At 37.3% G+C, this 12507-nt stretch overlaps 1 protein-coding gene across 5 annotated transcripts in view; it reads left to right on the forward strand.

Moving 5' to 3' along the window:
- The window catches only part of EPHB1 (EPH receptor B1), an 890754-nt gene that overhangs the window by 858152 nt on the left and 20095 nt on the right, over nucleotides 1-12507 (forward strand). For all 5 annotated transcript variants that reach the window (XM_074214828.1, XM_074214827.1, XM_074214825.1 and 2 more), the window contains one exon: nucleotides 10292-10441. In XM_074214828.1, the coding sequence (XP_074070929.1) occupies nucleotides 10292-10441 (150 nt within the window). The remainder of the gene's footprint in view (nucleotides 1-10291; nucleotides 10442-12507) is intronic.

The raw sequence follows: 12507 nt of genomic DNA on the forward strand, positions 1-12507 counted from the left end.
GCTGCACTTCAAAAATGAATGACACAACGAGTTTGGTCTTTGTAATAGAAAAATGTGATTTGAATACCTACAAATGGAGAAAGATTCACAGTCTAGTCTTTCCTGTCTTTTTCAACCCTGAGCTAAAGCCTTTCTGAAAACTACTGGGAAGGGTAATTTCAGGTCCCAACTTCATTTTCCAACAACCAGAAAAAGATCTATTTGGGTATAAATTAGCTAAAAATATATAGATGACAGAGTAGGTTTTTATATGTAAAGACCAGGGAGGCCACTTGGTGACGTCTCTCAGCAGGGAAAAAATATGACATTATTCAACCAAACTGACATTGTCTCCCTACTATTACCACCATCAGAACCAACAGCTCCACTTTCTCATCCACACCCAAACAAGCTCCTGGGGGTTTGATAAATAAGGTTTCTTTCTTTTTCTCAGAAAGCAACTGATCCTGTTCTTGTTGAAGGAGTCTCATACTTGCCTGATTCTTTTGTTTCCAGTTTCCGTTTGCACCTGGAATCTTTAGTGTAGCCAGATTTCAAATTATTCAAGTTTTCCTGGGTTTATTCAAGGCTATCCTACTTTGACCAACAGATACCAGAGGGTGTGAAGGAGGAGAGGGAGGAAAGGAAATGTCAACTACTCCAGTAAAAGTTTTAGTATGAGAGAGAAAGTTGAATCAATTGACTAAAATTGAAGTCCGGGGATTTAGATTCAGAGATGGTTAAACTGGAATAGAGAGACCTTTAGGTCATCAGATAAAATGTGCTCAGGATCAGATGTCTAGAGTGGGACAAGAATTTAAAGATCATTAAGCCTAAATCCCTTATTTTAAAGATGAGTAAACTGAGGAACAAATTGATTAAGTAAATTGCCCAGTCACATAGCTATTGGTAAATGTTTAAGGCATGGTTCAAATCCAAGTCTTCTTAATGTCAAATCCTGTTTCTATATACACTATGCTAAACTTGTTTGTTTCTGAACCCTAATCCATAAATAAATTTTCAAGTCATTTCCCTAATATCAGTAAACAAGAAGCTCCATTTGTCTCTATAGGTAGTCTTTAATTTCCATGCTTTACCATCATATTAGTTGATTCCTTCTCAAAAGACTCATAGATCTCACTTTCCCCTCTTTCTTATTATGTTCTCTCTTCTAAAAACATCATTAAATATTCTCCTATGTTCAACTACAGTGAATTAATATAGAAATTTCCCTCTTTGGAGCACTTTGTTATGCAACTCTATAATGAGAAGTAAGGTGTTTTGAATTGAAAATGGACTGAGAATAAAGAAGATCTAAATTCAAATACTACTTTGGTACCTCCTTAACTGTGTAACTTTGGACAAAATAACTAACCTATCTGTTCCTCAGTTTCCTCTTCTATAAAATAGGGTTAATTATTGTTTCTTCCTCATAGGGTTCTCCTAAGAATAAAATGAGATAATAAATAAGGAAATTTATAAGCTTTAAAGTATTCTATTAGTGCTAATTATTATTAGTAGTAGTATTAAATTACTTTTGCATAAGAAAGAAGGGAGAAAATAAGATAAAGAGAGATCAGGAAGGAGAAAAATAAAAAAATCACACAATTGATGATTAATGCCTCTATTATATGGTAGTAATGGTGATGGGGAGATCTAATCATGAGATATGGGAGAAATAGGATTGACAGCATTTGGTAACTCATTTGATATGCTGTGAGTGAGAAGTCAAAGACAATTTCAAGGTTATAAACATGGTGAAACTGGTAAATGGTAAAGAACAAATGAATGGATGAATGAATGCTGGAAATGTAAATATAGGCCCTGGTAGCAAAGAGTTCACATTCTAATAGAGACAGATAACATATAACAAAAACTTCAGCTTCAAGTCAGATTAAAAAATAAACACAGTGGGGGCAGCTAGGTGGCACAGTGGATAAAGCACTGGCCCTGGAGTCAGGAGTACCTGGGTTCAAATCTGGTCTCAGACACTTAATAATTACCTAGCTGTATAGCCTTGGGCAAGTCACTTAACCCTATTTGCCTTGCAAAAAAAAACCTAAAATAAATAAATAAACACAGTGGTCCTTAGGGCAAAGCAACAAAGAAGATGGTAATGCAAATTCTTTTATGTCATTTCTATCAGTAAAGTCATATCTATTTCTGATGTTGACTCATTTGATAGTACTAGGGATTTTACTTAAAATAACTTTACTTTCTAGGTCATTAGTAGCTATGGAGGAGGAGCTGGAAGCCTCAGCACCTGCAGTGACAGTTACTAGGTTTATTTCCACAATGGCTGTCTTTTTGATCAGGGATGGAGATCCTCCAGCCCCTATGCCATATTGGTCTGGTGTTAACAAGGAAACTTGCAAAAAGGACTCAAAATTCAATAAATCTAGCAGATTTTTAGGAATGAATTAACTGTTTGACCAAATATAGTCTGCAAATGATATTATAAATATTTAAATGGCCTTCAGTAGAAAAAATTGTTCCCCATGCCTGTTCATCTAGAACAAGTGCTACTGGAGCCAAGCTAGAAGCAGAATTAGTCTTCTGCAGTGAATTGTAATTCCTAGTTCTCTTGGACTCAAGGTTCTGGACTAGCTTTTCCTGAGACTTAGGGATGGGGGAGTAGTAGTCTGACTCACCTGACACTTTCTGCCACCTTTGGTTCCCTTAAGGTTCCTTGCTGCTTCTACTAGGCTAGTTTGCTATCCCACTAATGATAGTTGGTCAATAGTTGATGTTGACAGAGATGACTGGAAGAAGCCTACTCTACATGGTGATGCCATAGACAGAAAGAGTGAAGTTAAAGGAGGAGCAGATTTAGAGAGAAAATAAGCCTGTTGACCTTGAGGTGATTGTGTGACATCCACGTAGTGTCTGGTATTTTTTTGTAGCAGTTGGAAATGCTATTCTGTAGCTTAAAAGAAAGGTCAAATTGCAAATATAGATCTGCGAGTCATCTTATAGAAGTATTAAGTGAAACTATGGAAATAAATGAGATTGTCAATGAAAAAGACAAAAGAGAGAGTAGAGAAGATTCCTGGGCTCATTAGGAGTATGAGAACCAGGGCTGGAGATAGGAAAAATAGTGGAAGAGGCAGGAAGTGAATCAGGAGAATGAGCTATTTCAGAATACAAGGAGAGAGAGAGAGAGAGAGAGAGAGAGAGAGAGAGAGAGAGAGAGAGAGAGAGAGAGAATACACCATGATGGAGAAGGATCCTCAAGCTACAAAGTCAAGTAGATTGAGGTCTGGGAATGGAAAACCATTCAATCTGATGATTAGGAAGTTATTAGTGATAATTAGAGAGAGAAGTTCCAATATTATGAGTAGTGGTGATATAAGCTCAATTTTGAGGAACTGAAGAAAATAGACTGTAGGAAAGTGGAAGCATCAGGTGTAGAAAACCTTTTCCAGAAGTTTAGCAATGAAGGAGTAGACAGAAGTCTTTAAGGAATGGGAAGACCTCAGAATGATTATAAACAGATGGGAAAGAAATAGTGGTAAAGAAGAAACTGCATGAGTGAGAGAGATAATTGCCAGAGCTATGTCTTAGAGAAAGTAGGAAGTGGATGGAGTTCAAGTGATTAGCTTTAAAGTTGATTACAAGTGTAAGAAAGTAGTTTAGTTACTGGTCCCATGACATTGACTTTCTTTATGAGAGTCCAGTACCTATGCTCTGAATTTCTGATTTTCTGTTTACCAAGGATTTTCCTTTTCTTGACTTCTTCAGCTTCCTTCCAAAGATAGTTGTTTTTATCACAAGTTACATTTAGATCCTTATCTTCCTTTATTTTTTTTAAATTTATTTTTATTAAAGATATTATTTGAGTTTTACATTTTTCTCCCAATCTTGCTCCCCCCCCCCACAGAAAGCACTCTGTCAGTCTTTACTTTGTTTTCATATTTGTACCTTGTTCCAAATTGGGTGTGATGAGAGAGAAATTATATCCTTAAAGAGAAGAGAAGTCTAAGAGGTAACAAGATCAGACAATAAGCTATCTGTTTTTTTTTTCTAAATTAAAGGGAATAGTCCTTGCACTTTGTTCAAACTCCACTGCTCCTTATCTGGATACAGATGGTACTCTCCTTTGCAGACAGCCCAAAATTGTTCCCGATTGTTGCACTGATGGAATGAGCAAGTCCTTCAAAGTTGAACATCACTCCCATGTTGCTGTTACGATGTACAGTGTTTTTCTGGTTCTGCTCATCTCACTCAGCATCAGTTCATGCAAATCCCTCCAGGTTTCCCTGAAATCCCATCCCTCTTGGTTTCTAATAGAACAATAGTGTTCCATGACATACATATACCACAGTTTGCTAAGCCATTCCCCAATTGAAGGACATTTACTGGATTTCCAATTCTTTGCTACCACAAACAGGGCTGCTATAAATATTTTTGTACAAGTAATGTTTTTACCTTTTTTCTTCATCTCTTCAGGGTATAGACCCAGTAGTGGTATTGCTGGGTCAAAGGGTACTTGTCTTCCTTTAAGAAAAAAAGTTTTTTGTTTTTATTTTGTTCCTAAATAATGAATTTGTTGTGGAAATGATGCTTTTGAGATGCCTAAAGAATTTCTGGATTGAAATGTTTAATAGGCTGTTGTGCTCAGGAGAGAAATTGAGACTGAATATATAATTCTGGAGGTCATCTGCATAGAAATAATGACTGAATTCATGGGATCTGATGAGGTTATTAAATGAGGGTATAGTGACTTAGAATGTTTTGCATAGGTTATATCATTTGAATCTCCCAAGAACACTGTGAGATTACTTTGGCAAGCATCCTATCCCCATTTTGAGTTCAGATAATCATGAAAGATAATTTTTATACTGTGGTCCAAGATTTTCAGAGCACTTCATAGATATTAATCCATTTGCTTCTCACAATGACACTTTGATGTAAGTGTTATTATCATCTCCATTTTCCAGATGAGAAACTGAGACTTAACAAGGGCAATTTCCTTACCCAGGGTCATATAGTATATAAGTATCTGAGGCAAGTTTTGAGGACCTTGCATTCTAATGTGGAAGACAACCCATAAAGGAGAATTAGAGAAGAGGTGGAGGAAAGGTATATGACTTTGGCATGGAGATATGACTGGGAAATGTGAAGATCTGTCTGGGCAGTAAAAGTCCACTGCTTGTCTTTCAAAACTTGGGACTCTTCCAGGGGCAGCATTCAGTTTTCTGGGGGGAGAAGATGGCCCTTAAGGAGATGGCCCAGAGATTAAACCCAGTGACTTCTTAAGGCTCCTTCAAAGTTAATATCCCAGTGGAAAGAAGTCCAAAAATGTCATGAACTGATTCATGAGATAGTGAGTAACTTATGAAAAGTTCGTGAGCAGATAACTATGTAGAAAGCATCAGTTGAAAGAGTCAGACAGAGACAGTGAATTTAAAGCCAGAAGAACCTGGATTCAAATCTCAGTTCTGGCTTACTACCTTCGTGACTATGAGTAGATCACTTAACCTTAAACTTAGTTCTGGTCACTTAAACTTTCCTTATCTGTAAATAAGGGAAGATGAACTAAAGCAGACATGTCAAACACATATCTGTGCTTGCTATTGACTATACTCCCTAGTATAGCCCAAACCAAATTACAATGTAATTAAAATATTTTAAATAAATAAAAATGCAATAAAATAGATAATCTTAATAGATTGTTATCTAAGTCAATATATTATCTACAAGGATCTTTATGTATGGTTTAGTATCCCCTTTCCTATTTGAGTTTCTCACAAGTGAATTAATCTTTATGGTTCCTTCTAACTCTAAGTAATATCCTCTTGTGATTCTTTTAAGTTAAGAGACATGAGTAAGTAAAATATTTTTAAGCATTTCTTTGAACAATTTCTCTTACACAAGTACTGACTCATTTGCTATATGCTCCTCAGAAATGGGGGATTTTCATTACATTGTACATATGAAACCAAAATTCTTCCAGGTGAATAAGACCACTTGCAGTGACCTTATCATTCATATCTCTGCTTGGTAGAGAGGACAAACATCGAAACTATTCCATGTAGGGGATTTGACTAATTTCAAGAAATGTGCAAAGAAAGAGGTGCCACAACTTCATTTCAGGAAGAAATAAAAACATTATACAGTAATTCTTCCAATGAGACTTAAACAACTTGACAGAAGCTAAAAAATGTTATTTCAAACTTGACATACATGATGAAAAAAATTAAAGAAATTCTTTTGACTCCTCTCAATTTCCATATAAAATATGTCAATAGCCAATATTCACCTACACCATTCAATTAGAAAAGTATAAAACCAAGACAATTTGATGTGATGGGAAAATTGATGATTCTGCAACTCCTTTTGCTCATCAATTTCTGTATTCATTGACTTTCACTGATGACTAGCAATTCTTACTTCTAGCTAACATAAATTCTTCTTAAGTGTAAGTCTTCTCTCTCTCTCTCACACACACACACACACACACACACACACACACACACAATCAGGGTTAAGTGTCTGAGCCAAATTTGAGCTCAGGTCCTCCTGACTCTAGGACCACTCTATATCCACTGTGTCTGCCTTGAGTCTACTTTCTCTTCCTCTATCCTCAGGGGAATCCTCAGAATAAAATTGAAGACAAGTTACAATAATTATTATAATAATTACCTCTGAGCATCCAAAAGCAGTTCTTAAAATTTGAAGTTTCTTACTAGCAGAAGGCTGGGGAGGAACCAGCATCGAGCTTCCACCAGCTCAAAATGTTGTCATTTTTGACTCAGAGGCTAAAGCTCCCTGCTGGTCTTGGTTGAGCAAGAAGGCAGCTCAGGATAAGCTGTCATAGTGGCTCCTCTCCCCATGCCGATGCCACCTTCCTCAGGAGAAGGGACCCAGTGACAGGGGGAGCTTACGTGCTTAGTGATGCCGAACAGCCTGGGGTGGCAGGAGGGCCGTGAGGAACCTCACTCCAAGGAATGGAAGCACCTACTTTACATGCAAGGAGAGCAGCCCTACAGCTGTCACTGACAGCCTGTGGCATCTGCTTTCAGATGGAGGAGATGAGGATACCTTCAGATTCCCAAATGACAAATTTGAAATTCAGAATAACCATATACACACGAGTGTGTGTACATACACACACATTCAAAAACATATATACATGCAAACATACCCACACTTATAGTTTCTCTCTTCTCCCTCCCCCTTCTCATACACTCTCTCTCTTTTTCTCCCTCTCTCTCCTCCTTCCTCTTCCCTCTCTCTCCCCCTTCTTCTCTCCCCAATTACTCTCTTCTTCTATTAGTTTTTTATATATTTTATAGAGAGTTTGAGGAGTAAAAACATTTCTTCATTCTCTCTCTCTCTCTCTCTCTCTCTCTCTCTCTCTCTCTCTCTCTCTCTCTCTCCTCTCCCCCCTCTCCCCCCCTTCCCTCTCTTTCTCCATTCCTTACATGTACAAGCAGGCTGATGCACCAACATGCTCATAGCTAGAGCCACACTGATAAGCTCCCTCAAACCCAACTCCCACTTTTTATTATGATTTGGGAATGACCTATTTAGTGAATCAGGGTTAACCCCAGAGGAACAGGCACTCAGGCTTGATCTCCACCATACCACATGTCTAGGAGATGAGTAACAAAGCCAGCCAATCTCTCATTAATCTTCATGACATTGATTGGGATATTTGAAAATATCTGGGTGATAGGTTGATTTTTGTTTTTGGTATCATTAGATACAACCAAGGGATTCATTTAAATCTGAGGTTGGGGTGGAGAGGGAATGAGGGGGCAGACAGAAGATCCTGTCACAGCTCCAGCCTAAAAGAACCCTTCAGGCATTTGTCATGTCTGCTGGCATTTGAGCTGCGGACATCTCACCACCATAGAAACCAGACGTGGCTCTCAGGGGAAATCAAGACTGTCTTCTTTGCAGAAAGCTGGATGTGTGCCTAGGGAGGTCGAACCCCATCTCCTTTATTCATATCAGGCCTAGGGTAGGAATTTAGATAAAAATGCATTAGATGTTTTGCTCTCTTTCTCTTGCTCAGATTAACCACTTATAAATTTTTTAAGTATTTTGGAGAAAGTCAAATAAGTATTCCTGGTACAGTTGAGTAGCTCAGGGAGAACAGCCAATGTAAAAATAGCCCAATTTCTAGTAGAGAGAGAGAAGATAAATCAAGAGCAGGCTTCTTCAGCTCTGTATCCCCTTCAAACAGACACACTTTTATGCCCTTCAGTTCTAAAGTCCACATTGATTTAAATTTGGAGGAATTTATAGTGCATATTGAGTGAGCATGCCCATATTAGTTGGCTTCATTCATACATTGTCTATAAGCATTTATGCATTTCCTACTGTATATATGTATCCTAGAGACTGAGATAGAAAATTTTAAAAAGGATCCTATTGTTTCTTATGGAACTGTCAACTTAATAGGGCAAACATAAGCACAGATAACTATAAGGAATAATGGTAGAGGTAGTTTGGTATAGTGATAAGTACAAGATTTGGAGTATTATTTAGATCCTGGCTCATTTCCTTCCTATCTGTGTAACTTGGAGTACTATTTTTCTTTCTTTCTTTTTTATTAGTTTTTTTTGCAAGGCAAATGGGGTTAAGTGGTTGCCCAAGGCCACACAGCTAGGTAATTATTAAATATCTGAAGCTGGATTTGAACTCAGGTACTCCTGACTCCAGGGCCAGTGCTCTATCCACTGCACCACCTAGCCGCACTTTTTTGGAGCACTTTTTTTGACCTCTCTAGTCTTCAGGTTCTTTATATATATATAGAAATGGGTGGTTTGAGATGATCTCTAAATTCTCTTACTGTCCAAAACCATATGTTCTTATGAACATACAAAAGCATCAGCAACATACAAGGCAAAAGTGTTAAACAAGGTGCATTCTTATCTGGCTGGAGGTGGAATGGGATCTGGGAAGATTTCATAGGAGATTTAACATCTTAGTTGAGCCTAAAGGTTTCTAAGGTATCTGTTAAAAATGGCCTGAAGAAGAAAAGAGAATATCTCATGTCTCACAATAGAGTTAAGATAATAGTCTCAAACTAGACTCAGAGAATGCCTCCTAGTCTGTATACTTCCTACCTCAGGTCATTCAAGATCCCCCCCCCCCATTTTAAATCAAACTCTAAATTTTAAGATAAGATAGGTTCTGCAAATCTTTCCAGAAAGAATAGAGGAAAAGAATAGAGAAGCAGGAGCCAAGTGTTAGGTGAGTGGAAATTTGGAAGAATGTCCCACAAAGGGAGAAAAGACCCTAAAGATTACACATCTAGGGACCAGTCTACCAGCACCATGCTGGACAGAATTCTTAAGGATGAGAAAGCTAGTAATAAAAGATAAAAGCCTGCATAGTCTAGGAATTAAAGTGATACTATTGTTAAGGCATAAAATAGGAGGGCTTGGATAGAAATAATCAGATCACTATCTCTAAACCCCAGAAGAGTGCAAGAACAATAAGATAAGTCAAAAACTGCCCCAGCCTTTCAGGATTAGTACATCTTTTACCTTTGTATTTTATTACTAGGGTGGTTAAGGGAAAAACAGTTGTATTTGTTTATTCTTGGGCTTTTCAAATAGACTTAACAATGGAACTGTGATAGAGTTCTGATTAAATTTCATCCTAATTCCTACTCATCCTCATATCCCCCAAACCCCAAAGTTCCTTCCTTCTGAAAATAATTTCCATTTACCTCATATATATATATATATATATATATATATATATATATATATAATTTGTAACTAGTCATTTGCATCATGTCTCCCCTATTCAAATGTGAGCTCCTTGAAGACAGAGGTCTAGTTATTGCCATTATCTGAATCCCTGACAGATCAAATAGAATAATTTTATGAGAGAAGGAGAGGGAGGGTTCTCAAGTACCCTTACAAAATACTGTTTACTTTTTACAGTTTTCTAACCCAGTTCTCTTTTGATGAGGGAATAAAGAGACAAGGAAAATAGACTTGAAGTCAGATTTGGGATAAGAAGGCCTTAGTCCCAGGATGGCTACTTGTCAGCTCTCTTATCTTACAGATTCAATCTGTTCCTCATCATGAAAGGATTGGGCTACATGACCTTGCAGATTTCTTCCGATTCTGATGCACTATGATCTCAGTTCTGCAAGGCCAGACAGCAACACATACTATTTTATAGAGTTTGTGGACAATCTGAAGTTTTTATCTCTAAAGGGAAAAGAGAGATTAGCTTTAGAGATCAAGCAAAAAATAAGAGATCACACAGGATGAAAGATGGTTACAATAATTGTCTTGGGGTAAATACAATGCCATAAAAAAGTCTGGACTTTTTTTTTCAGGGAGGGAAGATCCCAGTGAGATGGACAGCTCCAGAGGCCATTGCTTACCGCAAATTTACCTCTGCCAGTGATGTCTGGAGTTATGGTATCGTCATGTGGGAAGTCATGTCATTTGGAGAGAGACCATACTGGGATATGTCCAACCAAGATGTGAGTATCCCAAGAATCAGCAACATGAGATTCATGACATTCCTGAGATTCAGGAATGCCACATTTGTGGGGGAGGTGTCTTTAGGTGCTTTTGGGGGGCCCTGTTCTGGTCAACATTTTTACCAATGCTGTCATGAGAGATAAGGTGGTACACATACAACTTATGAATGATCTATAGCTGGTTGTATTGGCTGACATGGGATCCAAAAGATTTTAAATGATGGACCCAAATTCAATAAGATGAAAATTCATAGGGATTAAATTTAGCACTTAGGAATCTAGTATTTAGCATAGCACCTGGCCTTAGAAATATTTAATAAATATTTACTAATTAATTAAGTATATGATATTAATGTTATTAAGTTCAATTCTGAGTATCATATATTAGGATAGTGGTAAGTAATGAACAAATCAATGAGGATAATGAGAAAGCTTGAAATGATTCTCTATGAGCATTGATTCAATGAACTAGAATATTTTTTACCCTGTAAAGAAGACCTGGAGGGTGGAAACATAGGAAGTGTCATTAAGTGATTTAATGACTATAAAATGGAGGAGATCTCCAGATTGGTAGAAGCTTCAGGGAGGCAAATTTCAAGTCTACATGAAGAACTTTCTAACAATTAGGGCTAAAGTAAAATGAATTGCTTCAAGATGCACTGACTCCCCTATTCTTTTAGCAGAGCCTAGATGATTACTTTCTAGGGATATGGTAAACTAAATATATACTTCAGGTAAATATGTAGGTATACACTTCAGGTATACATAAGATTGGACTACATTGACCTCTGAGATATCTTTGAATTCAAATTCTATGCTTCTGTATTATGAGGGCATATTTAGATTAAATTATTAATGTTTTATTTTTATAACATTTATATTTCCCAATATACCCTTTCCTCTTCCTTTGCATATGTTTTCCCATGCTTCTCTGTATTTTTCATATTCACCTTTTCTCATATGTGATTGATATTTCATTCCATCTATATGGCAGGGTTTAACTAATCATTTTTTAACTAATAGCAATTTGTGATGAGAAGCTCATGAGATGTGCAAGTCTTCAGTAGTAGGTAACTATTGCTATTGCTGTTTCCAACTCCATTCCTCCCAAGATCTCCCTACCAAGTCTGGTCATCTGAGCCTACTCTAGCATTAAAGTCATCCAGAATTAGTAGCTTGTCCTCTTTTGGTACACTAATGCTAAGGATCTGTAGGTCTTCATAAAAGTTTTCTGTAACTTCATTAGTGTTCATAATGGTGGGTACATAGGCACTGAGGATGGTAGCATGGCATTTTCCTAGAAATGGCAATTTCATTGTTATGAGCCTGTTGTTCACTCCTTTTGGTAGACTTTTAAGAATGTTGACTAGAAACTTGGAGGGAAACTGAGCCAATACACAGTTGGAAAAAGTGGTGAAGAAAAAGAGTGGGCAGTTTTCAGAGATCTGGTGTATAGCACTGTATTTGCTCAGCTGGGCCAGAACACTCACAAACATTGAAACTGGTTTGATGAAAATGATGGGGAAATACAGAAGTTGATAAATGAAAAACGAGAGCTCCACAGGGTTTACTGGTAGGATAGTTCATTCTTTTTTAAGAAGTTATCATTTAATTCCATCAATAGTAAAGTATAAGTGAAGCTTAGAAAGTGGTAGGACTCTTGACTCAGTAATAAGGTAGATGAAATTCAACTTTATGCAGATAGTAACAAACCAAAATGCTTTTATAATTCCCTAAAGGTTATTTATGGGCCAAAGACATATGGTGAATCTCAACTACTCAGTGCTGATGGAACCACATTGATTAATGATAGGACATAATCCTGGAGAAATGGACTGAACACTTCCATAGTGTTTTTAACAGATCATCATCAATCAATTCTGAAGTCATTGACCATTTACCTCAAGTTGAAGTCAATCCATCCCTAGCTGAATTTCCAAATGAAGAAAGGTTTTGAATGCCATTAGGCTCCTTTCAACCGGCAAAGCACCTGGTGCTGGTTCTATTCCAGCTGAAACCTACAGGGGGGATAAGGGGGGGTCCATTGTTCATCCAGTCACTACTGA

The sequence above is a fragment of the Macrotis lagotis genome, chromosome 1 (assembly GCF_037893015.1).
Source record: "Macrotis lagotis isolate mMagLag1 chromosome 1, bilby.v1.9.chrom.fasta, whole genome shotgun sequence".
NCBI classification, from domain to species: domain Eukaryota; kingdom Metazoa; phylum Chordata; class Mammalia; order Peramelemorphia; family Peramelidae; genus Macrotis; species Macrotis lagotis.